The 27655-nt window shown below is 42.5% G+C and overlaps 1 protein-coding gene across 1 annotated transcript in view; it reads right to left on the bottom strand.

Moving 5' to 3' along the window:
- HHLA2 (HHLA2 member of B7 family) overlaps window positions 1–27440 on the bottom strand; it is a gene marked incomplete at its 3' end in the record, with an annotated part of 67786 nt that extends 40346 nt beyond the window's left edge. Inside the window, exons 1-3 of the mRNA XM_082248102.1 lie at window positions 27423–27440; window positions 13414–13511; window positions 1825–2139 (exon numbers count right to left, since the gene is read on the bottom strand). Of these exons, the coding sequence (XP_082104228.1) occupies window positions 1825–2139; window positions 13414–13492 (394 nt within the window). The 5' untranslated portion in view covers window positions 13493–13511; window positions 27423–27440. The remainder of the gene's footprint in view (window positions 1–1824; window positions 2140–13413; window positions 13512–27422) is intronic.
- Between the last annotated feature and the right edge of the window lie 215 nt (window positions 27441–27655).

Here is a 27655-nt window from a genome sequence, read left to right as displayed (position 1 = left end):
CTTTTTAATTTCCTGTCTAGTCCTGCTCCTGCGGAGGTAACATAACCCGAAGGTGGTGTATCACCGAGGACTACGTCTGTCGATGAGCGCTAGAGAAAATTTGTTTGCATTCAAACTGGAGGGAGACACAGAAAGGCCGAGTAACCTCTATTTTGACTCCGTATTAACAGGCAGCTATAAAGGATAGAAGTATGAGGCACTTCCAGCCTTCCACCTCCCTACTCAGGTCCTTATACAAGCTGGGGTGAATCTCATCCTTAAATGTTAAAAATGAAAAAAAGAAAAAGAGCAAGAAAGAAACTCATGCTGTATGGCATAACAAAATGCTTGGGCAATGCCAGGTATTATTTCACAGAGAAAGTGTTAATTATTTTATACAGCCCCGAGGTCTTTGTTTATACCTGTGTTCTTCTTATGAGTCTCTGTGTAGGTCCTTCATTCCTTCACCTACTAAATTGGTATACATACATATGTACCTGCATATGATGGTCCGGCTGCCGAGGTACCATGTAGTATAAACGTGTGCTGATTTAAGGTATGGAGAAACTGTTGCAGCTGCTAATTCAATAAAAGACACTTATGTGAAGTTACTGGTTTAAACAAGGAGCAGCTAGGTCAGTCTCAGGTGTGCTGGCTTTATATTTTACCATACTGTTTTGTTGTATATTCTCTCTAGGAAGTCTTTATAAGTCCTTCTAATAAACAGTAGGATGACAGTAGAGATGATATAGAAAGAGGGTTTACTCCTCTGTAACTCACGGTTTTTGTAGACTGTCCTCTTTTAAAATTTCTTTCTGTTCGTCTGTAGGCTGTTTGCTCTCCTGTCTCCTCAGCTTCCCAGCCCTCAGGCATCAAGGCATCGGCATCTCCAGATAGACTATGCGGGATAGGGTGAGACGGTGCAAAAATGGTGAGGAGTCTATCTCTCCTTTTCAGCTACCCTGTTGACTTCACATCGCTCACAGGACTCAGGTGGACCGGGCAGCTCTCTTGAGGTCCGCTCCCTCGGGACCCGCTTCTTACTGTCCACGTCCGGCTTCCCGCGCTAGCGGTTAGCATAGAGGCCTCACCTATCGCCGCTGTAGCTGCCCACCTGTGTCGCCGTGCAGGAGACAGGGCTCGCCAGCGTCGGCGTCAGTGTGCTGCAAAGCGAGAGGAACTCCTCCAGGTATCGGTGCTGCACGGAGCGTGGTATCAAACCATGGAGGGAGAAGTCAGGCAGGGGGGGGGGGGTCAGCGAGGTTCACCGCTCACAGTGCCCGCGCTCATCCCCGGGAGCTTAGGCGTCTAGAGTCTGGCCGAAGGTGGGTCGGGAGCGGTCAGGATCCTTAGTTCCTTCATGTAGGAGATAGCCTTCTCCCCCTTCAGCCTACGTGCGTGCCGTTAGGCTCCTCCCCCTCATGACGGCCCATGCTGTGCTCTGAAAGTGATAATAGTCGTGCTTTAAGTCATTTTGAATGTTTTAGATGTAGCCCAATTAAACTGCATATATATATATATATATATATATATATATATATATGGCCCTGGCACAATGATCTCCCTGCTGGCACAGTAAAAGAAGTGTGTAAGCACTTCTCTTATGGCCAATCTGGTAAGAGGGAGATCTTTCCAAGATCTTGCTGATGCGCACTAGGTGATAAGGGTGTGCCCAGGCACACCTGACACACCCTGTGCGCATGCCTATGCTTTCTTTGTTGTCTGAATTAAAATGGTAGTGTTTGGACTATAGCTTGTGTCTGAAAATGGACGCCTGGCATTACAATTACACAAACACATTAACAGCAATTTTCAACATTGTCCACTTCAAATTCTGATCCATACCTTTTACTTTTAGTAGCACTTTGGAACGTTTACTTTCCTTTGTTGACACATAACAGGAGTATTCATTTTCATCACTTTTCTGTAGCTTCTTTAGTTGGAGTGAGGCATTTCCATTCTTGATTTGATCTAAGAACAGTGAGGTTCTTCCTGAATAGCTTTTGTCTTGATCATTTAACATGTCTTTGCCATAATAATAGCTATGCACCTTCTGCTTTTCGTTGTTAATAGTCCAGTGAATCAATTCATCATTTCCAGGAGTAAAAGAGCAAGGTAAAACAGCAACTCCATTTAATTCCCCTACAACTTCAATGGTACCTGTCAAACAAAGAATAATTCAAAATATACTTAATTGAAAAAAACCTAAAAAACTTTTATCATAGATATATAGATGTAGAATATTTATTTGTATACTGTACATTATATATTTTTTTTTTTTTAAGCCTTTTGACTACATTTCATTTTTTTATCTCTAATTTGGTAGACATTTTAAATGGCGGAAACATTAAAATGTTAACAATGAAGACAGTATAAGAGTGGGGGGCATTTCTGAGTTGAGTATTGTAATATTTTGGATACTGTTTATACACCTCCATATATTGCCCTGGTAACTTCCAACGTGTCCAGTCATTTAGTACATTAATATGCTCTTTTCTGGTATATATGATGTTGGAATTATGTTTTATTTAAATGTCATATAGTCATGCTTATTTGAATGATTGGAGTTATGCTTTAACTTTTTAATTTAACTGAAAATCTCTCTCTTTGTAACTTAGACATTTTTGCTGTTGAGGATGTAAATTTCGCTCCCATTGTTTTTGAGTTGTGAGAATATTTTTTGGTCACACAGTATTTTGCTATTCTGAGATGTTTCTTTCCTTTTATGTATACACTTGTTTCCTACTATGTATATGTTATGTCCATTGTACTTAAATATTATATGTATATTTTTAGTTGGTCTGGGAAAATGTCACATCCCCTTTATGAACTGTATATAAGCTGTCCTGACCTGAATCCAGTCGAAAACAGACTGAAAGACCATACCTTTCTTGAAGTCTTATTTCCTAGTGCTCGTAAATTCTTTACAGGTTGAAGGAAGCCTGGCCAGCAGAAGTATACCTACCAAGGGGTATTACCTTTCATATGGCTCATTGATATAATATATAGAGAGAGTCTCTGCCCTAAGCAGGAGTGTCCCACTCAAAGGCAGAGTGCCTTTGGCCAATCATGGCTCGGGGGCTAAGTCCATGCCCCAAACTATATCATGGCTGCTGCTTATACGCCCCCCTCTACTTGGTTATCCTATGGGATTTGTTTGGGATTCTATGCACAATTCCAGTTTGAAGGATCTGCGGGGCGGGGGGTTGGGTGGTTAGCAGTTGACTTATTATTTTATTTTTGTTGTTTTTTCACGGTACGCTTTATAGCATATGCAAAATGCGATAACCCTATTTAATGCGATAATCTCTACTACTTAGGATTTTAAGCAACTCTGTGTACTATATTGGGAGGTGGGTGGTCTTTTGCCGGGATGGATCTAGGGCCTCTGGTGGTTGTGAAGATGCACCAGTACTCCTATGAATATTTTTTTATTTTTACATATGATGGCTAAGTTCTCAGTGCTCTCCTGGAATATTCAGGGCTTGAACACCGCAGTTAAGCGCTCCCTTGTATTCACTTACCTTAAAAAATACTCCCCACAGATATGCATTCTTCAGGAGACCCATTTGGTGGGTTCTCGCATTCTCGGTCTTAAAAAGACTTGGGTAAGCTGTCACTATCACGCTACTTACTCCAGTTACTCTAGGGGAGTAAGCATTTTGGTGCATAGGTCCCTTCCTTTTCAACTCATGGATGTTCGGACTGATCCAGGCAGAAGATATGTTCTCATGTTCACATGCAATTATCACTTCTACTACATATGTACTGGTGGGGGCTTTATCTGCCTCCTCCAGCTGTTACCTTTCTTTACAGTATTATGCAGCTCATGTTACAGTATGGGCTTCAGAATGTACTGATAGTGGGGGATTTTAATTTGGCTTCGTGTACAGCCCTAGACAAACTCCACCCATTTGCTAGATGGTCCCCTGATCTTTTACAGTGGGCCTCCACTTTTGCATTGCTGGATGCCTGGCATCATTTCAATCATTCAGACAGGAATTACACCTGTCAGTTCTCTACGTTCCGTACCCTCTCCCCCATAGATCTGGTATTTACTACTCAGGCTCTGTTGCAGAGGATATTGAAGGTAACAATTCTCCAGAGGGGTATTTCAGATCATAATCACCTTGCTTTTGGGTCCTCCTGCTGGACATGGTCTGTGGGGCACTGTCTGGGCACTGGATAGTAGACCCTAACATTCAGGAGGATATGCCTGAAGCTCTGTGTCATTATCGGTTAGCTAATGAGGATATCTCAGATCCCTTTCTGGTATTGGATGACTTTAAGAGGTGGATCAGAGGGGAAAATATATCCCGTATTGCTGGAACTAGGAAGAAATCTGTGCAATCTTTTGAGGAACAAGAAGGAGACCTTCTCTGTAGAGATACTGACTATGTTGCTGATCCTACTCCTCTAACCTATGGGTCCTGGCAGTATGCGATACGGGCAGTGGAACTCCATAGACTTAAAATGACCAAAAAATCTATGCTAAATGTAGCCCAATGTATATTTGAACATGGAGACAAAAATGGCAAGATGCTGGCATGGTAGTCTCGGGGACACTTCACCACTAATCATATTGGTAGAATCCGAGATGAGGGATGGGTTCCCCTGGTTGGGCTTGACAAAATTAATCATAGATTTCTACAGTATTATAGCTCATTGTACTCTACTAGGGTGGACTATGAGGAATCAGACCTTAAAACGTATTTGGATGGGGTAACCTTCCCTACTCTTTAGGCTTCACAGGGAAATTTCTTTGGAGGAGGTGCAGATAGCTATAGCCCAACTGCAGCCAGGGAAGGCTCCCGGTGTTGACAGAATTCCGGTTGAATTCCCCCTATCAAGATCTATTGGCCCCCAGACTCACAACCCTGTTTTCCAGATTTTCTCTCCAGGGGTCTTTGCCTGTTTTCCAGATTTTCTCTCCAGGGGTCTTTGCCTGCGTCTGTCAGAGACAGTGATTGTGTTGGTGCCCAAGCCTGGTAAGAACCCTGAGGAATGTACTTCTTACAGACTGATTTCCTTACTTAATGTAGACACAAAGAATCTAGCTAAGATCCTTGCTAATCGGTTGTCGCAGGTACTGGATGAGCTCATCCATGTGACCAGACTGGGTTTATGCCCGGTAAGGGCACCGACATCAATATGAAACGTCTCTTCCTTAATTTGTCCACCACACATGACAATGGGGGCACTAGAGTCATTGCCTCTTTGGATGCCAAAAAGGCATTTGACTCCCTTGAGTGGGGGTTACCTCTGGGAGATATTAGGCAGATATGGGTTTGGTCCTCAGTTCCTAAGTTTGCTGCGTATGCTATATATCGAGATTCCACCACTTGTATTCGCACTAATGCGAGGATTTCCACAAAATTTCCCCTTCAGCAGAGTACGTGCCAGGGGTGTCCCCTTTCTCCCTCCCTTTTTTCTCTAGCTTTGGAGCCACTAGCCATCTTGATATGGGCTTCCCGGTAGGTTGAGGGGCTGCGGGTCGCTTTATGCAGGCGATACTCTCTTATATCTCTATGATGCGAACTCCTCCTTGTGGGCCGCCCTGGCACTCTTCGAAGAGTTTGGTCGTTTCTCTGGGGTCTGCATTAACTGGTCCAAATCTATACTTATCCCTTGTCACAAGTAACAGTTACGAGCACTCAGTTGCTATGGGTTGATAATTTTAAGTACTTGGGCATCCATATCCAGTGTGACCCCTTTAAGTTCTATGACCTTAATATTCATCCTGTGCTTGTACAATTGGCAAGTGTTTGTCATGGGGTTCCCTTCCGTTAAACCTACTGGGGTATATTAATCTTATTAAAATGGTCTTTCTCCCCAAATTGAATTATATTTTTTGTAATTACCCCGTGTGGATTCCAGGCTCCTTCTTCCGAGTGCTGAACCGCTGTATTGGTACCTTCATATGGGCTGGATCCTCCCCACGGCTGGCAAAGTCTACTCTGTGTCTCCCTATAAGATGTGGAGGGTTGCCATTGCCTAGTCTCCTAGTGTACTATTGGGCAGCTGGTGTCCGTCCGTTGGTGGTCCGTCCGTTGGTGGTCCGTCCGCTCTCGGGCTAATGAGGCTGTATGCATGGAGGCAGCCCTCCTGGGCTCTCTCAATGAGCTCCAGAACCTAGTGGATAGGGAACCCAAGGCTTTTGCTAACTTAACATGTCCGACCAGGACGACTCTTCGAGTATGGGAGGCTGCTAGGAAGAGATTTTATAAAGTTAACCGATGGTCACCCTTTCAACCTCTATGGAGGAATCCTAATCTCTCACACTTTTGGTCTATTCCTGACCCCCTGGGTATGGGCAGACCAGGGTATAAAAGTTCTCAGACATAATGCTGGCAGGGGTATTATTATCTTTTAGAGATCTCTCAAATACATTTCAATTGCCTAAATGAATGCACTTCCGCTACTTATAGCTGCGACTTGCTGCCAGGGCCCAGTTCCCACAGCCCATTACCCTAGGTATGGACCCAATTGAGGAGCTTCTGGTGCAGGAATACTTATCTAAGCCCATCTCTTCCCTTTACTTTTCTCTGATTAGTGTAGACTCCCCTAAAATGGAGAGGCTGTGGGAGGCTTGGAGGGCGGACATCCCCTCATTGGACAGAAAGGATTGGGACGACATCTTTGAGGATAGCTCTAAGTTAGTTCTCTCTTCCAGAGATAAACTAAAACAAACTAAATTCCTGCATAGGATTTATTATACTCCCCAAAGGTTGCACAGAATTTATCCACAGAGGGATTCTATTCGTAGCCGATGTCACTCGGATACTGGTACATACTTTCACATGTTCTGGACTTGTCCGAGGGTGGCACGGTGCTGGGCTCAAGTCTTTGAAGTCATAAAATGGTTGTCTCCAGCTGTCCATGGTGCGGTCTCCGGAGCTAGCACTACTAGGCATACAGGAAGATGATCAGATGCCTCGATACACTAAGCGTTTGATCGCATATCTCTTGTATTGTGCCAAGAAAGCGATTTTGCTTAAATGGAATACAGATCCCCCCCCAACTGTAGTCTTCTGGGAAAACTCAATTAATAGTGCCTTACCATTGTATAAATTGTAAATTGTGTTTATTGTTCAAATATATTACATACTTGAACAGAAACTGTCCCAAGAAGTTTGACAGAATCGGGCAACCCTGGACAGCGTGATGAGTTTGTTGTTCCTTACTAAGCTTTGCCATTCATGTTTCTTGATTGACAATCTAGGATGCATTACATATCCTTTATGCACTCACTGTTGCCTTAAATTGTGATGATGAAGTATTGTACCATAGGTGTAAAAATACTCTTTTTTTGTATATTGTGAAAGATGATGTCACGCCGAGTAAATAGATACCCAACATGTTATGGTTTAAAATTGCGTACACCCGTGGAATGGCTCCAGATTACGGTCAATAGAAATCTCCATAGGCGACGCTTTAAAACGGTTACCGTTTTAGAGTTAGAGTGTAGCTCTTTTTTTTTAAATTATTGCTCACGCTCTGGCGATCACAGCGATACCTCATGTGTGGTTTGAACAGTGATTTCATTTGTGGCTCGACTTCCATATTCGTTTTCTTTCGTGCACGAGCTCACGGCGACGGGGGCGGCTAACATTTTTTTTTTCCTATTTATTTTATTTTTTTTAAAAAAAAAAACATCCCTTGTGACAGCAATATGCAGTGACATGTACTCTTTATGGAGGAATAGGGGGTCTAAAAGACCCTAGACCCCTCCACTACACTTCCATGTATTCAAAACGCCTTCTATGTAGGATCACAGGTCTCTGTGATCATTTCACAAACCCAACCCCCATACAGTTAGAAACACTCCCCTAGGCTTACATTTAACCCCTTGATCACCCAGTGTTAACTCTTCCCTGCCAGTGTCGTTATTACAGTAACAGTGCATATTTTTAGCACTGATTACTGTAGTAATGTCACTAGTCCCCCAAAAAGTGTCAAAAATGTCAGTTAGGTGTCCGATCTGTCCGCCGCATTGTCGCAATCCCGATAAAAATCGCAGATCGCCGCCATTACTAGTAACAAAAAAAAAAAACAACAATAAAAATGACATAAATCTTTCCTGTAGTTAGTAGATGCGATAACTTGCGCAAACCAATCAAAATATGCTTATTGCGATTTTCTTTACCAAAAATATGTAGCAGAAAACAAATTGGCCTAAAATGTTAAAAAAATTTAATTTTTGTGAAACATATTGGTTTTTTTTTTTTCCAGAATTGTCGCTCTTTTTTTGTTTATAGCACAAAAAATAAAAAAAATCGCACAGGTAATCAAATACCACCAAAAGAAAGCTCTATTTGTGGGAAAAAAGGACATCAATTTTATTTGGGTATAGCGTCGCACAACCGTGCAATTGTCCAATAAAGTAACGCAGTGCTGAATCGCAAAATATGGCCTGGTCATTAAGGGGGAAATTCTTCCCGTCCAGAAGTGGTTAAATAAACTCTGTCAACCTTTCAAAAAAGTGACTGGTGCTCCTGCCCCACAAAATGTCAAGTCAAGTGGTGAAATCTCATTCTCTCTTTCAACATATGTTGAGATAAGCTTTTAGTCACAGGGTAAGTACACTGTGTTCAATTTGTCAGCTGATACATAGATTAGCATTGTAAATAGCAGCAGTAAAACAAAACCTTTGCATACCACTGCAAAGTAAGAAGCAGAGCCTGCTGTCCACTCCCAGCAACACCTCTTAGTGTCTGTATGTTAGATACATTGTTTAAGCTCCTTGTGTGTTAAACTTCAGGCAACTATACAGTAAAAGACAAAAATTAATGCAGCTCTACAATCATTATTACATAATAAAAATGATTAAGCAGTGTGTATTTGAATTTAACTTGATCCCAGTCTCTAGTCTCTTGCAGCCCTAAACAACAGAACCCAGACTCAGAGAGGGTGAGGCAGCACAAAGAGCCAGTTACGCTGCAGTGTGCTAACAAGGGACATGCTGATAGAAGGAGATAGCCAAGTGACAGTACCAAACTCAGAAGTCTGCTTCTTCCCCTTTTCTGTCCAATCATAGGCTAAGGAAGGGATAAGACCTGTAAGCGTTAGGGCTTGTTCACACTTGACTAAATTTCTGACCCTTAACAAATGCTCCTATAGCGTTAACGTGATTTAGTACGGGCATTAGACTTGCGTTAATGAGCTTCAGTATGGGCATTAGACTCGCGTTAATGAGCTTCAGTATGAGAATTAGACTCACGTCGATGAGCTTTAGTATGGGCATTAGACTTGCATTATTGAGCTTTAGTATGGGCATTAGACTCGCGTTAATGAGCTTTAGTATGGGCATTAGACTTGCGTTAATGAGCTTTAGTATGGGCACTAGACTCGCATTAATGAGCTTTAGTACGGCATTAGACTAGCGTCAATGAGCTTTGCTATGGGCACTAGACTCGCGTTCATGAGCTTTAGTATGGGCATTAGACTCGCATTAATGAGCTTTAGTACAAGCATTAGACTCGCGTTAATGAGTTTTAGTACGGGCATTAGACTTGCGTCAATGAGCTTTGGTATGAGAATTAGACTCACGTCGATGAGCTTTAGTATGAGAATTAGACTCACGACAATGAGCTTTAGTATGAGAATTAGACTCACGACGATGAGCTTTAGAACGGGCGTTAGACTAGCGTCAATGAGCTTTAGTATGGGTGTTAGACTGGTGTTTTACAAGCGTAAATAATAATACGTAAAAAATGCTCCCTAAATGTCATATGTGCGTTTTTTATGCAATTCATACATGTTAGAAGGCATGTTAAAACCACTCCACAAACGCCTTTTTTTTAAAAGGGAAGTGACTATACAGGAAATAAACAATTTAAGGTGTGGCTTCTTGGTGAACGTTTCATTTATTATTCCTCTCCTTTGCAGAAAATGATTCCCAGCTGTTTGCATAAAGTAGTTCACACATTTCAACCCATGCCTCATTCTTTCTGCATGCATCACTGTATCTGGGGGTGCTGGGATCGTATAATTCTGGCCGGTTTTCTACCTCCTGGATAAACAGGGATACATTGATGTCAGCCATCTTCAAGCAGCACAAACAAGAAGTGCAGGACACTCTATGCTCTACTCTATCATATCATTTTGGGACATTATATTCCTCCTGCATGATTTTATTTTTTTAAACAAATTTTAACGCGCCACAGCCGCTGCTCAAATGCTTGCCATTGTGTTTGCATAGCATTATCATAGACTTGAATGGGAGGCATTGAAAGGCTTCAAATGGCTCCAGACTCAACATGAGGTTTCCATTTTGAAGCGACACTAACGCTGCATGTTCTTCCACCTCCTAATCCTTACTACAGGCTAGTAAAGCTACCAATCTCTGGTCCACTAGTAAAACCAATCATTGTTAGTAAGAAACTGTAGGAATTTTTTATATTCTATCCTTCAAATTCACATACTTTTTCCATTAAGAATTTTGATTGTGATTTGTTAAGTAAGCTTTTATTCAATTTTTTTTATGACTTAGATTAACCAATATTTACAAGTCATTCATGTATTAATCCAGGTGGGACACTGGGTGGTGGATGGGGCTAATTAAGGCACATGTAGCGCACGGCAGGGAATTGTGGGTGTAGCAAAATTGCACTACAATGAAAGAGGCTTAAAATTTAAACCTATGTACAAAGTGCAGCTGAGAACTTGCTGGAAATGGGTGTGTGTGGCTGTACTCTGGATGTACATCGGTGCTTGTGTAAACATGAGTATAGTATAAGGGCCTATGCAGAAAATAGCTGATGCACCCAGTTCTAGCCTGTGGCCAATGCCTTGTACTGGCTACACATACTTAATGTGGGCCTTGTTCTTTAGATCTACCTAAATTTGATAAAATCCAAACTCGAAATAAGGCCAGCCATACACTGCAAATTTCTTTCCCGTAACCAGAGGTTACAGGAAAAAAAAATGCATAATTCCCCCATCAACACAGACAGTGCTGGCAGGGGAATCAGCTATTGTCTTCTCCTGAAGGGAAAAGCCGGTGATAATCGGTGGATGACAGTGAAAATCGTAAGAGAATCCGGCAAGCTGGTTGTACCCAAATTGATCGATCGATCAACTTGGTACATTTAGCCTGTCCTTTAACGGTTCGAATCTCGGCCGGTTCAGCCGGAATTCGAATTGTGTATGGCTGGCCTAAGACAAAATGGTAAGAAACAGAAGTTCAGCATCAATGCACACAGACATCTCCTGATCTAGCGGTTTTGTTCAGAACAGGACATGACCTATTGTTTATGGTGCCTTGTAGTAAGATGGAGGAACAGTTAGACAAAAGACAGTTAGTTGCTACTGTTTCCGCTCTAAGACGCTGGAGCCATCCCACGGCGATCTTCTGAGTGCCCAGGATTCAGATAAATTGCTCTTTTTTTTAAATCAGATATTTTTTATTGAGAAATTTTTCATCAAAACAACATACAGAAACAAAACCAAAACACGTTCACACAAAACAGAACTGAGCCATTACAGAATAGTGGATGAAGCCAGGAGATAGAGTGCACAGAATATTCAGTATAGCACTTCAGTATCAGCATGCATTATAACATCACTCAGCACGGGGTGTTAGTGCAGGAACAAAACAGAATCAATAGAAAATAAAGAAAGATCTAAAGCTTCAATGTCATAAAATGCTGTGACTAATGGTACCATTATAACACATAAAGCCCACAATGCATTTTTGTGTTTACATGGAACCTTGCCCCATCAGTGTCACCCCACAATAGTAATGTGTTAACGTACCACAGGAGGAAATAGAACAGTAATATCCCGGGGGTGAACCAAGAAATCAGTGGGGACCTTGCAGAAGCATCAGGGCACATTAAGAAAGAAAACAGACAGCATGTGGTACTGGGGCTCAAAACAAAAACAAATGAAACCAAAAAGAAAACAAAAACAAAGGTGGTCTGCCTAAGGCTCCTTCCACACGACCGCTCCGATCAGATCCGCCTGTCAGTTTTTTAGGTGGATGCTCCATGCATCCCTATGGGGCAGCGGATGTCAGCAGTGAAATGTCCGCTGACACCCGCTGCCATCCACATCCGATCATGTCCGTCAAATCCGGATGGATGGAAACCCTATTTTCCATCCGTCCAGGGGATCGGATCGGATGGGATTGGATGAGAATGGACAGGCGGTCCGCTCTCATCCGATTCCCCATAGAGAGCAGTGGGGCTCTGACAACTCCTCTGCACACAGAGCGGAGAGGGAGCTGTCACCTTCCTGCTCAGCGGGGATCTGTGTTTACGATCCCCTGCTGAGCAGCACGGATCCGCCTATGGAGGTGGACTGCGTGAAAGGACCCTAAGGCTGATCTCTGCAGAAGTAATGCAGCTTTTAACAGTAACAACTGTGTGACAATGCGTTACCCCCACACCTTCCCGTCTAAGCATGGATAGAAGAGCACCCCCTGCCTACATTCTCAGTATCTAAGAGGGAGGTCGTCACCCCACCTAGAATCCTATTCGTCACTAATTGTAGAGGAGCTAGCCCAGGGACATCAAGCTACAGAGCCCATATACGTTCAAATTTCAAAACATTACCCCTGTGTTTATAGGTAAGATGTTCTCTTGACAGAATCAGATTCACCTCATTCACCCATTCCGAATACGTGGGAGCCACAGACCATATCCACTTCCTTGCCAGCAATTTCCTGGCAAGGAATAAAACTCTGAGGATAGCAGTGTGCACACCAGGAGCATATAATTCTTCATCCAACCAACCCAGGAGACAGAGCTTTGGGTCCATAGGAAGAGCAAGATTCCAAATAGTATTCACGGACTGCATAACAGCCGTCCAGTAACAGGTCAATTTGGGACATTTCCAAAGCATATGCAATAAAGTTCCTGTGTGCACTTTGCATCAAGGACAGAGGGGAGAATCCCTTCTGTGCCAGCTATGCAGATTCTGCGGGGTACGATATGTGCGATGGAGGATAAACAGTTGCGTGAGTTTTTGGGATGATGACAGTGATACCTTCAGGACATTATCAAGGATACCCACCCATTCCTCTACTGAAATAGGGCCTAAGTCCTCCGTCCACCCATCTCTACACTTAAAGGTCATAGCTGTAGAAATCTGAGCCATGAAGGAGGTATATAATGAAGAGATCTGTCCCTTTTTAATTACCGACTTTACCAATCGCATAAGCAGAATCGGGTCACACAAATCGCTCTTTAACTCTGTAGCCCCCCCCCCCCCCACACTTGCTCTCTCCAGTGCAGGCACCTTTCCATTTTCTGCTTTTTTTTTTTTTTTTTTGTGCCCACCATAGGAAAGCCATACTGAGAAGAATGTGGTTGGGTCACCAAATACTTCTGCATTCATAGTAATGATGTAAAGATGCTTTGAGCATGACATGACACAATGACATAAATATGATACAATCATAGCAAAAGGTTTATATTTAATCATACTTACCGTTAACAAATAAGAAAAGTCTAAAAATTTGAAGCAATAGTAAAAGTTTCATTGTAGGTGAGGCCACCCCTCCATTCATTCATAATGGAAAGATTGACCTATAAGAAAAACAAAATAATCTGCTACAATAGTAAATAACAGTAATAGTTAATAGTAAATAACATTTAAACCAAAATTAAAATGTACAAGTATCTCAGTGAGCATGTTTTAAGTAACTGCTACACTGCCATGTGTACTTTATTCCAAGGTTTTTTTCTTTTATAGATTTACACATTTTCGTAATTGCATTAAAGAATATGTTACCCCGACATTTCATATTCCTGATGTGTGTCCATTGTTCCATGTACTTGTGTTAAGCAGTATCCGGTTCTCTTTGTATTGCTACCTTTGTGTGAAATACTTGGTGATCCTGCCAGTCCCCCTGCTTTTCTATTTGAAACTGACCACACTAGGCATGAGATCACAGTTTTCCCAGCTTGGTCAGTTTTCTGGCTGTGCTAGGAGCTTGCCTGCCCTCCAAAGACATTTGCTGGCACACCCCCTGCACAGCTACTCACTGGGAAAATTAGTGTACTGCTGACACACATGAAAACATTTTGCCTTTCATTCCAATTTTAACTGAATGGGTTATTGTAAAGGGTTGTAAGGGGTGTACTATAAAGTGCCATTAAACAAAGACTATGAAAAACTCATTACGGTCAGGAATGGGTTCACCTGATAATGGCACTTTTTTTTTCACGGAGCGGATGACATTTGTGTCATCCGGTCCGTATGTCCGCATATCACCCCATCCGTTTGCGGATGATATACGGACATAATGTATGTCTATGGGATTGCGGATGTCAGCGGATGACACCGCTGACATCCGATTTTGCGTCCTTTCCGTTTTTTAAACTGAAGAATAATAGGGTTCTGTTCCGTTCCAAAAGACGGAACAGAACTGAAAGGACGCAAATCGGATGTCAGCGGATGGTCATCCGCAATCCCATTGACATGCATTATGTCCGTATATCACCCGCAAACGGATGGGGTGATCTACGGACATACGGAACGCCCGTGTGAAAGAGGCCTTAGGTTGTAGTTCCAGTATCCACCAGCATGTGTCTTTCAGCAGCCAACAGTTCCTAGCAATTAGTCATCACCAGCTAACGCTGACTGCTGGGAGCATATTTAGTCCCTCCTCTGCTACTCCATCTTGCCTTGGTGTTTTTCCATGTGCCCCTAATCTGTGTGCCTCGTGACCTGCTACTCTGTTCCTGTTCCTTCTCCCGCCAGCTTGTTCCTGTGTACCCTTTCCCTGTCCTGGCTTGTTCCCTGCCTGAGATATTGTGTATGGCCTTGGCTCCAATACTGACCACTCCTTTACGCTGACCTTGCCACCGGTAGATTGTTAGCTCTGGTTTAGTTTATTTATTGTGATCACTCTCACCCATTAGTCTTCACTGGTTTATGTTCTTGGGGTTTTGGTATGTGTGTTATTGTGACAGGAAGTCAGGTAAATCTGTGGATGTTGTCACAGACAGGAGATACACTTCTGCTTGGGTTAGACAATTCACCAATTACTATAGGGTGTCGGCTGCAAAGGCAGCAGGAAGGTGTAAAGAAGTTGAAAACCATTCAGCTGTTCGGAATGAGGAAGTTAAGGCCTCTATAATTTGTCCAAAGAAAGTCTATTGATTGCTGCCTCCTGACGCTGTGTGAGCTGGGGAGAGGAGGACAGTCAGATGTGTGCCTCCCGACGCTGTGTGAAGCCTGGGAGAAGGATTGCTGCCTCCTGACGCTGTGTGAAGCTGGGGAGAGGAGGACAGTCAGATGTGTGCCCCCTGAAGCTGTGTGAGCATGGGGAAGACCTCCTGAAGCGATGTGCGCTGAGGAGGGTAAAAAGTGTGAAGACTACTCAGGGTGAGGTCTTGGACTATTTCTATGTGGAAAGAAATAAATGCACTGTTTGCTATGTGAAGAGACAAGCAAAGGAATGGTTGCTATGTGAAGAGACAAGCAAAGGAATGTGTTCTATGTGAAGAGGAAAAGGGACATGTTCAATGGACATTTGTTATGTGAAGAGAAAATAAATGGACTATTGAGTGTCTGCTGTAGGATCAGCAAAGTTTGCCCAACAGTAGGTTGGAGACAGACTTCCGTAGGTAGGTTCCTGTGTGTGAGAAGGTAGCCGCCCACAGTGGCAAGGATTTATTTTGTGTTTTATTTTATTTTGGATATTTTTGACGCTTGCACTTGTGTGAAGAAAATTGCAAGAATAAAACCTTACACTGTTGTTTGCAACCACTTCTCGGCTATCTCTCTGTGTAACTAATCCCCCCAAGGGGTCATCCACACCCGCCACCGAGCTAATCCCTCACAGTTATATTACTGATTTACTGGCATTATCCTTTAAGCACTTGAGCTCCACAAGGTTTTACCCCCTTCATGACCAGGGTATTTTTTGCTATTCAGCACTGCGCTACTTTAACTGGCAATTGCGCGGTTATTTAACACTGTACGTGAATGAAATTGAAACCATTTTTTCACACAAAGAGAGCTTTCATTTTGTGGTATTTGATCACTACTGGGTTTTTTATTTTTTGCAATATAAATGAAAAAAAGAGAAAATGTAAAAAAAAAAAAAAATATTTTCTACTTTGGTATCACTACTTTAGTATTTAATAGTATCACTGTACTACTCTGGGGGGGGGGGGGGGGGGGGCTGGTTGTTCAGTGATTTTTTTTTTTTTTTTACATTTTTTTTGTGGTTACAATGAAGGTCATTGTAACAGCAAAGTTATCAACTGTCATGAATAGGTTAACTATTCATGACTGCTGTGATTACTAGTGATCTTTGATTGGCTACAGCTACCATGGGCCAATATAGCACAAATTTCTTATATCGTATTTGTGCCTGGTGTTCTTTTTGCAAGTCCACACATTTCCACTTAAGCCTGTTTCGCTGGATACCAGTGCTCGGTATCCATGACAATTACATGCTATACAGTGCCTTTGAAAAGTATTCATACCCCTTGAAATTCTCCACATTTTGTCATGTTACAACCAAAAACGTAAATGTATTTTATTGGGATTTTATGTGATAGACCAACACAAAGTGGCACATAATTGTAAAGTGGGAGGAGAATAATGAATGGTTTTCAACATTTTTTCAAAAAAATATGTGAACAGTGTGGCGTGCATTAATATTCACCCCCCCCCCCCCCCGAGTCAAAACTTTTATGCCAAAAAGTTACATTTTGGTCTTATCTGTCCAGAGCACCTTCTTCCACGTTTGCTGTATCCCCCACGTGGCTTCTTGCAAATTGCAAACGGGACTTCTTATGGCTTTCTTCTTGCCACAATTTCCATAAAGGCCATATTTGTGGAGTGCACGACTAATAGATGTCCTGTGGACAGATTCTCCCACCTGAGTTGTTGATCTCTGCAGCTCTTACAGAGTTACCATGGGCCTCTTGGCTGCTTCTCTGATTAATGCTCTCCTTGCCTGGCCTGTCAGTTTAGGTGGACGGCCATGTCTTGGTAGGTTTGCAGTTGTACCATGCTCTTTCCCTTTTCGGATGATGGATTGAAAAGTATTCCATGAGATGTTCAAAGCTTGGGATTTTTTTTATAACCTAACCCTGCTTTAAACTTCTACACAACTGTATCCCTAACCTGTCTGGTGGTTCCTTGGCCTGTTTGTTCAGTAAGGTTTTCTAACAAATCTGAGGGCTTCACAGAACAGCTGTATTTATATTGAGATTAAACTACACACAGGTGGACTCTATTTACTAATTAGATGACTTCTGAAGACAATTGGTTCCACTGGAATTTAGTTAGGTGTATGAGAGTAGAGGGGGCTGAATACAAATGCACGCCACAGGTTTCAGATACTTATTTGTAAAAAAAAAATGTAAAACCATTTATCATTTTCCTTCAACTTCACAATTATGTGCCACTTTGTGTTGGTCTATCACATAAAATCCCAATAAAATAAATTTGCGTTTTTGGTTGTAATATGACAAAAATGTGGAAAATGTCAAGGGGTATGAATACTTTTTCAAGGCACTGTATAACAGTGTGCATACGCACAAAGCCACTAAAGCATTTCTGCTGTGTAGAATAAAATATACCTGGTTGATCTTGTCTTCAGCTGTCCCTCCCATCTTCTCTGTGTCCCCATTGAAGTCTATAATTGTGTAGACCAGGTGTTGTCATCTACTGAGCGTGCTCAGTTTCAGCTTCCTTCTAAGCTCTTCATTTCCTCCTTTTCAAATCTTTGCAGCCCAAATGACTATATAGTCACACATGTTGGGAAAACGACACTGGTAAATGACACTCCCCTCATTCTCTCCCTCTCTATGTCCTCCTACTGCTAACATTGTCATGCGATTCTGTGTGATTAAAATCGCATCTGAAATCGCACTAGTGTGAGTCTGAAGAAGAGACACTTAAAATGGGATATGATTGCAATAAACAGATATTTAAATGAGGACTCTAGCATTGGGAGGAAACTTTTTAACATGAGGTCTGTATAGAAGACACCTGACCACACAATGAAGTTGGAGAAGCAGTTCAGCCTTTAACTGCATAAAGGGTTACACAGTTACATTGTTAATCTGGTTGAAAAAAGGAACAAGTCCATCCAGTTGAACCCACAGAGAGAAAAAAAAACAACAAAAAAATGCTGTTAGAGTGGTAAGGAGGGTGGTGTCAACAGGGAGTGTAGAAAAAAAATTCAAAAATTGTTTAGGTGTTTCTATGAAGAATGACAGTGATGTGTAAACACGCATGCATGTGCGCACACACACAGACACTCAATTTTAACCGAATGGACTGGTGTCTTAACCCTACCAACTATATAACTACAACACATTTGCAAAGCAGAAAGCAGAGCCTGTGTTTATGGTGAGCAAATATGGCTGCCCTGATGTGCATATTTCCTTATAAACTATGCACAGAAGAAAAACATTAACACATTTTGATCAACGTATTTTATAAAGTGTTACTAAGCCCACAACAGTAAAATCAGTGTGTATATGCAGTAAAGCATGCTTATTATCCTCACTGTGAAACCTAAGAATCCTCTGCATTGTGTAAAAAGGCTTTTTGATCCTGTCTTCTCTGATCCTCCCCTTCTTTTACTGTCCCTGATCTATCTCCTGATAAGACAGAGCCTTTTGAGTCACTCTGCACATGCTCAGTTTGGTGTTTATTGCTAGGGTGTTATTTTTCTTTTTTTTGGAAGGGTTCAGGTGATCAGCACAGGGCCAATCAGCACTGTACAGGCAGAGGGTCAGGGGTCCTGCAGCCTCATGGGACAGCCAGAGTAGAATGAAAACTCCACTTATGAGATTTAACCAGTGCTCGGCCAGACATTGATAGAAATCACAAGACTGCTATTTACTGCTGATGAGAAAAAGTATTTAGCAGTCTATATTTACTAAACTAATTACATTTCCATGTTCTGTGTACTGTGGGAGACCAGATAGAGTGAATGCATGGTCCTGGGTTCAGTAACACTTTAAGCTTTTTCACTTGTATATAATAAAAAAGTATACAAGATTGTACTGTCCCTCTAATTACAACTTTTAACAAAATAATTGACTTTCTCTCAAACTTTGGTAAAGAAACAATTAAGGTAGTTTGTACCCAGTTTACATAGTTACATATTTAGTTTGGTTGAAAAAAGACACAAGTCCATCTAGATTAACCAATAAAAAAAATAATACAATCCCATATACACAATCCTATACCCACAGTTGATCTAGAAGAAGGCAAAAAAAACCCAGCAAAGCATGATTCAATTTGCTACATCAGGGGAAAAAAATTCCTTTCTGATCCCCCGAGAGGCAATCGGATATTCCCTGGATCAACTTTACCTATAAATATTAGTACCCAGCTATATTATTTACATTAAGAAAATAATCCAGGCCTTCTTTTTTAACCCTTTCGCTGCCAGGCCCTGTGCTCCACTTTTAACCACTTTGGCGCTGCTCACTAGAGCTCTACTGCGGCAAAGTGGCTCTTGTAGGTCTGACAACGTAGACCTACATCGGCAGACACTCCCCCTTCTCAGCGATCCCGATCGCCGCTGCTCTTCCCCGATCGTCGGGGAATCGAGTCTGGAGATCCGCCCGCTTGTGTAAACAAAGCGGGCGGATCTCCTAAGTGACAGGCAGTGTCAGATTGCAGGGTTCAGCATAGCTGAACCTGCGATCTGTCCCTGTGTCACTCAGTCACCTCCCCACACATGTCAGTAAGCACCAGGCATACATTAACCCCGCCCTCTCCAATAAAATTAACCCCTTCCCTGCCAGTGTCATTTTTACAGTAACAGTGCATATTTATAGCACTGATTACTATAGTAATGTCACTGGTACCCCCAAAAGTGTCAAAAATGTCAGTCAAGGGTCCGATCTGTAGGCCGCAATGTCGCAGTCCCGCAAAAAAAAAAAAAAAAAAATCGCAGATCGCCGCCATTACTCGTTAAAAAAAAAAAACACCAAAAACGACAGAAATCTTTCCCTTAGTTAGTAAATGCAATATCTTTTGCGCAAACCAATCAAAATACGCTTATTGCCATTTTTTTTTACCAAAAATATGTAGCAGAAAACAAATTGGCCAAAAATGATAAAAAATTTTGATTTTTACATTTCTTTTGGGGGGAATTTCATATTAAAAAATGTGAAAAATAGTTATTTTTTCAAAATTGTCTCTCTTTGTTTATAGCGCAAAAAGTAAAAATCGGGCAGGTGTTCAAATACCACCAAAAGAAAGCTCTATTTGTGGGAAAAAAAGGACGTAAATTTCATTTGGGTATGGTGTTGCATGACCGCGCAATTGTCAGTCAAATTCGCACAGTCCCGAATCACAAAAAGTGGCCCAGACGTAAGACAGCAAAATCCTCCGGTGGTAAAGTGGTTAAACTTAGCTGGCCAGGCCATTTTTGCAATTTTTCTATTGCTTTTTTGTTTCCCTTACAGCTTCCAGAGTTTGTTAAAGACCTCCCCCCCCCCCCCCCAAGACCATATATTTTCTAAAAGCACATGACCAGTAGAATACAAATAAGGTGCTAGGTGCTAGTGCTACTGATTTTTAGGGCACAGTGATATTTGGGCAAATGTTTATCAAAACAAAATATTTGCTAAAAATGCACTAAAATTATTATTAGCAGATAAAAACACAGCACATTTTACAAAAGTAATGCTAAATATAAAAGCTAACCTGTATTGAGTTAATAAATTACTACTATTTGTAAATTTTAGATTGCGCCTTTTTGCGAAATGGTGAAAATCGAACAAACGCAAAAATCGAAGTATCCAAATTTCTCAAAAAATCTAAAGATTTTTATTGTTCCCTTACAGCTTTCAGAGTTTGTTTAAGACCCCCCAAACCATATATTTTCTGAAAGCATAGGGCCAGTAGAATAAATGGAATGCAATACTGATTTTTGCGCAAATGTTTGCTAAAACAATATCTTTGCTAAAAAATGCACTAAAATCATTATTAGCAGATACAAACACAGCACATTTTACAAAATCCCTGCTAAGTTCCTTCTTAATATGAAAGCTAAACCTGTATTGAATTAATAAATAACAAATATTTGTACTTTTAAATTGCGCCTTTTTGAGAAATAGTGAGAATCGGAAGTACACAAAAATTTCTCTAAAAATCTGGAGGTTTTCCTTTTCTAGTTTGTAAAAGACCCCCCAAACCATATATTTTCTGAAAGCACGTGGCCAGTAGCATAAAAAGAAGGTGCTACTGATTTTTAAGGCACCGCGATATTTGCGCAAATGTCTATCAAACCAATATTTTAAAAATACACTAAAATCATTAATAGTGAATTAATACATGGCAAAATGTACAAAATTCCTACTAAAAATAAAAGGTAAAACTGTATTGAGTTAATAAATAACAAAATATTTGAACAAATATTTATACATTTTAAAATTGCACCTTTTTGTGAAATAATGAAAGCTGAATGTACGCAAACCTGTAAAAAAAAAAAAAAAAAAAACGATTTACTCAAAAAATCCAGGTTACCATTTTTCACTTACAGTTTTCAGAATTTGTAAAGTCCCTTCAGGCTCAGTTCACACTGGTGCGATGTGGGAAACTCTGCGAATCCAGTGTGGGTTCCCGCATTGCACCTGAATCGTGTTTACACCCATGCAATCTGATTCTGGTGCGGACAAAAAAATAGCGTCCTGCACGAGTTTGGTCTGAATGCAATGCAAATTTCAGCCATACAGTTTGTATGGCTGAATTTGCATTGCACAGACATTGCATGTGATCTGCACAGCAGTGCAGTGCGAATCACATGCGATGTCTGGCATCGCACCAGTGTGAACCGGCCCTCAAACCAGACATTTTCTGAAAGCACATGACCTGTAGAACAATAAAAGAGCTACTGATTTTTTGGGCCTTGCAATATTTGCGCAAATGTTCATCATATCACTATTTTCACTAAAAATACACTAAAATCATTAATAGTGCACATAAACACAACATAACTTGCAAAATTCTTGCTAAATTACTACTAAATCATCGTTCACATGTGGCATGGGGAAGTAGTTTTAGGTGACAGGGAGCTTCGGGAGGTGGAGAGGCTGGGGACAGGGAAGCGGCAGCAAGGCCATGGGGGGGGGGGGGGGGGGGGCGGTCATATTTTAGGTTAATAACTCTGATCACTGGATTGCAATCCGCTGATGAGAGTTAAAGAATTGTTCAGCAGAGTCTGCTGAATAATTATTTTATAAGTTCATGGTCATTGAAGTAACCATGAGCTTACAGCAGGGGGAGAAATTAGGTCCATATGGCGTACGGACCTAGCCAGCTGCAGGCAGTGCTTTAGGACCTGGCAGTAAAAGGGTTAAAGCAGTCTACTGAACTGGCCAGTACCACCTCTGGACGGAGTCTGTTCTACATTTTCACAGCTCTTACTGTGAAGATGCCTTTCCGTATTTGGAGATTAAATCTCTTTTCTTCTAGATGTAAAGAGTGCCCTCTTGTCCTCTGTGATGACCTAAACCACTTAAGCCCCGGAAGATTTTACCCCCTTCCTGACCAGGCCCTATTTTGCAATTCGGCACTGCGTGCATTTAACGGACAATTGCGCGGTCGTGCGACACTGTACCCAAATGAAATTGACCTTTTTTTTCCCACAAACAGAGCTTTCTTTTGGTGGTATTTGATCACCTGTGCGATTTTTACTTTTTGCGCTATAAACAAAAAAAGAGCGACAATTCTGAAAAAATAACAATATTTTTCACATTTTTTTATATGAAATTCCCCAAAAAAATGTAAAAATCAAAATTTTTTAACATTTTAGGCCAATTTGTTTTCTGCTACATATGTTTGGTAAAAAGAAAATCGCAATAAGCGTATTTTGATTGGTTTGCGCAAAAGTTATTGCGTTTACTAACTAAGGGAAAGATTTCTGTCATTTTTGGTGCTTTTTTTTTTTTAACAAGTAATGGCGGCGATGTGCGATTTTTTTTTTTGCGGGACTGCGACATTGCGGCGGACAGATCGGACCCTTGACTGACATTTTTGACACTTTTGGGGGTACCAGTGACATTACTACAGTAATCAGTGCTATACATATGCACTGTTACTGTAAAAATGACACTGGCAGGGAAGGGGTTAACTTTATTGGTGATGCAGGGGTTAAGTGTGTCCCTAGGGGCGTGCTTCTAACTGTAAAGGGGTGTGGCTAGTTATGTAACCACAGAGACATACGATCCTACATAGCAGGATCGTATGATCTCTGCAGTTAGATCAGGGAGAATGACAGGCGGCTTTGTTTACATCAGCCGCCTGCCTTCTCCCTCTCCACGGGGAGATTGCGAGGGACCGGCGGACATCGGGTCTGCTGGTCACACGCAGGGACTTGTTAGGAAAGGAGTGGGGGCGGGAGCGCGCCTCCAGCGGCGCGCGCTCGCCCCCTAGAGGCTCTCAGGCTAGCGACGTTGTACTACGTCACTTTGCCAGTACGCCGCAGTAAATAGTCGTGCGGCGTTCGGCAAGTGGTTAAAGTGAAAAACTCAACACCAAGTTCACTATATGGACCCCTTATGTATTTATACATGTTGATAATATCCCCCTGAATCTCCTCTTCTCAAGAGAGAATAAATTAAGTCCCTCTGATCTTTCCTCATAGCTGAGCTCCTCCATGCCTCTTATCAGTTTGGTTGCTCTTCTTCTGCACTCCAGTTCCCTGAATATCCTTTTTGAAAACTGGTGCCCTAAACTGAACTGCATATTCCAGATGATTTCTTACTAATGATTTATACGGGGGAAAAAAGGATATCTCTCTCTCTGGAGTCCATACCTCTCTTAATACAAGGACTTTGCTTGCTTTGGAAACCGCAGCTTGGCATTGCATGCTATTAAGCTTATGATCTACCAGAACATCCAGATCTTTCTCCACCATGGACTCCCCCAGTTGTACGATGCATACATATTCTTAGCCCCAAGTGCATAACTTTACATTTATCAACATTAAACCTCATTTGCCACATAGTTGCCCAAATAAACAGTGCATTGAGGTTGGCTTGAAAGTTGGAGACATCATGTAAGGATGGTATTCCACTCCATAGCTTGGTGTCATTCAGGGGTCAAGTCCTGGGAAAAAAAAGTGTGGGAACTCACCCAAGATCCCCCCCCCCCACTAACATTGCAAAAAAGTACCTAAAATGGTCGTATACTGTGCTAAACAGTGCAAATATCAATATTTAAACTACAAACATATAGCTAGTGCTGTTAGCAATGTGTTTAAGTTAAACAAAAGCCTTATTTCTCCATTTACACGAAGGTCAGGATAATAAAGCCCAGCCACCAAAGAATTCCTCCTTACATCAGAGTCTGCAGGATTCCCCCTTACAGTGCAAGGGAACTCTGACATAAAGGGGAATTCTGCAGATCATGATCTAAAGGGGAATGCTGATATAAAGGGGGGCTCTGGTGACCAGAGACCACCTTATATCAGAGTCCACTGCGTTCCCACTTACATCAGGGTCTGCAGCATTGCCCTTCACATCAGAGCTCCCCTTCACATCAGCGTCCACAGAGTTCCCCTTGCACTGTAAGGGGGAATCCTGCAGACTGATGTAATGGGGAATGTCGGGAACTCTGACGTAGGGGAGGCTTTGGTGACCAGAGACCACCTTCCGCATAGTGAATGCTCTAAGGAAGGGGGGGGGAGGGGTCCTGATATAAGGGGGAACCTTTATAGGAGTGCCCCCTTACATTATTGTATTCACTCCCCTTTACATCAGTAACCCCCCCCCCTCTGACCTCGGACTGGCAGCGCTGTCACTGACGCTCCCACTCTTGACTCCTCTCCAGACGGCCCCTCAGAGACTGCAGACATGATAAAAGACAAGAGATGGTCAGAGTCTTAGATTACGGACATGATACAAGAGGTGGTCAGAGGCTGCGGACATGATAAAGGAGGTGGTCAGAGGCTGTGGACATGGTACAGGAGAAGGTCAGAGGCTGTGGACATGGTAAAGGAGAAGGTCAGAGGCTGTGGACATGGTAAAGGAGAAGGTCAGAGGCTGTGGACATGGTAAAGGAGAAGGTCAGAGGCTGTGGACATGGTAAAGAAGAAGGTCAGAGGCTGTGGACATGGTAAAGGAGAAGGTCAGAGGCTGTGGACATGGTAAAGGAGAAGGTCAGAGGCTGTGGACATGGTAAAGGAGAAGGTCAGAGGCTGTGAACATGGTAAAGGAGAAGGTCAGAGGCTGTGGACATGGTAAAGGAGAAGGTCAGAGGCTGTGGACATGGTAAAGGAGAAGGTCAGAGGCTGTGGACATGGTAAAGGAGAAGGTCAGAGGCTGTGGACATGGTAAAGGAGAAGGTCAGAGGCTGTGGTCATGGTAAAGGAGAAGGTCAGAGGCAGAGAAGGAGGCAGCATGGAATGTGTGCCTTGGAGAAATAAGGATGTGGCAAAACTGCACTAACAGTGGGAGGGTAGGCATCTGGTGTATGTATAAAGATTACAAAATGCGGGTGTCAGGACTAGGTAATGTACAGAGTGCAGGGGTCAGGACTAGGTAATGTATAGAGTGCAGGGATCAGGACTATGTAATGTACAGAGTGCAGGGGTCAGGACTATGTAATGTACAGAGTGCAGAGGTCAGGACTATGTAACTTACATAGTGTAGTTTTAGGAGTAGGTACTGTACAGTTTGCAGGAGTCAGGGGTACGTACATAGTGCAAGGGTCAGGAGTGTTTAATATACATAGTGCAGAGGTCAGGAGTGGGTAATGCATAGAATGCAGGGGTCTGGGATATGTAATGTACAGAATGCAGTGGTTAGGCAGGGGGAAATGGCAAAGGCAGCACACGAGGGTATACAAAAATATTACCCCATCACGTTCAGTGGCCAAATGCATCCCACTCCACTGAATAGGGACGCCTCACAACCATGTACAACAAACGCAATTGCAGCGAGGTGGTGCAGATTTTTAAGGATTAACTTAGATGGTGAGAAGGCATCATAATGCTTCCTTGCCACCTGGCAAACACCCTCTGAAAAGTGATCCATTGTGGGTCACTCTTCAGAGGGCAACACTAGCATACCCTAATTTACAGCAATGCCCCTCAGATGTGTCACTCCAAACGTGCTTGGTATTAGTCCCGGTTCACACATATGCGATGTGGGAACCCTGCGAATCCACTGTGGGTTCCCGCATTCAACTCGCAAGCATATGCGAATCATATGAGAATCACTGGGGGTGTCAATACAAAGTTAATGACACCCCCAGATCAGTTCACATATCGCAGTGTGAACTGTCAGTTCGGACATGAATCGGATTGCATAGGTGTGAACACCCATGCAATCCGATTCTGGTGCAGACCCAAAAAAGGGTCCTGTGTGAGTTGTGTCTGATTGCAGATTGTATAGCTGAATTCGCATCGGACAGACACTGCATGTGATTTGCACAGCAGTGCGCATCACATGCGATGTCTGTCATCGCACATATGTGAACTGGCGCTAAGACAAGAATTCAAATGCAGCATTGTTAGTCCCCCCCAGTACCTGGTCTGGGTGCCATCTTTTACCTGGGGCCTAGGTGCAGTGCTTGTCCTGCAAGTGGTTCCTCCTGGAGCTGGGAGCCCGGGAACAGCTGAGCAACGCTGGTACACCTGGGTCCTCTCCCTTCCTCCTGGGCACCACTAAGCTGGACAACTGGGAACTAGGGGGGGGGGGGTAGGTAGAGCAGGCGGGGACTCCCAAATCCTGTCCGCCAATTAGATAATCCCCCGCTGTGCGATTTTTTAGAAAAAAAATGTTTCTGGGCACCCTGTGTTCAGTAGGAGTGGGGGGACAGTAAGCGGACTATTTTATCACTTTCGGGTTTAGGTGGATCAATCCGCCACAGTGCTCCCGGCCTGTAGAGGTCTATTCATATTGAAGAGCCCAGGCTTCAAATGTGTATCGCGCTGCAGCGGATAATTCCGCCTAAACCCGAAAATGATAAAATAGTCCACTTACTGTTCCCCGCTCTGAACACAGGGGGCCAGGAGACATTTTTTTTTCGAAATAGCTGCACAGCGGGGGATTGTGGTTCCCCCTTTGACAGTGGCCCTGCCTTCAGGACGCAGCTGCTAATGGGAACGGCGTTCCTGCTGTGGAAAAAGTACAGGAACGCCGTTCCCATGCGTTCCTGCAGGACGCAAGCCCTGGTGTCATCTCTAAACACTGAAAGGGTACCATTAATCCCAGACCCTAGATTATTTATAAATATATATAAAGAAAAAAAAAGTAAAGGTCCCAACACTGTACACTACTGATAACCTTAGACCATTCAGAGTGTAAATAATTAAACACTAGTCTCTGACATCTATCTTTTAGCCAGTTTACTATCTACCGTATTTAACAAACTGATCTTTCCAAGCCTGTAGACTTTAGCTTACACATTACCTGTGTGTGGGGAACTGTGTCAAACGCTTTTGCAAACTCCAAGCCTACTATGTCCACAGCCACCCCTCTGTCCAAGGTTTTACTTACCTCCTCATAAAAAGAAATCAGGTTTGTTTGACAACTTTTGTCTTTCGCAAATCGGTTTAGGGTTTGAAGATATAAAACAGTCCAAATGCTTCCTTAAGTTGTAACACCATACCCACCTTTTTAGGTTTGCCTAGTCATTTGAAAAGTTTTACATGTTTACCTTAAGATCTTTGGACTTTGATAAATCACAGTTCAATCTGATGTGTCACACTGTGTACTGCTCTCCATAAATT

This window comes from Pelophylax lessonae (genome assembly GCF_965119305.1).
Source record: "Pelophylax lessonae genome assembly, chromosome: 2".
In the NCBI taxonomy this organism is placed as follows: domain Eukaryota; kingdom Metazoa; phylum Chordata; class Amphibia; order Anura; family Ranidae; genus Pelophylax; species Pelophylax lessonae.
The sequence above is the reverse complement of the archived record's forward strand: the minus strand, read 5'-3'. Positions and strand labels throughout refer to the sequence as shown.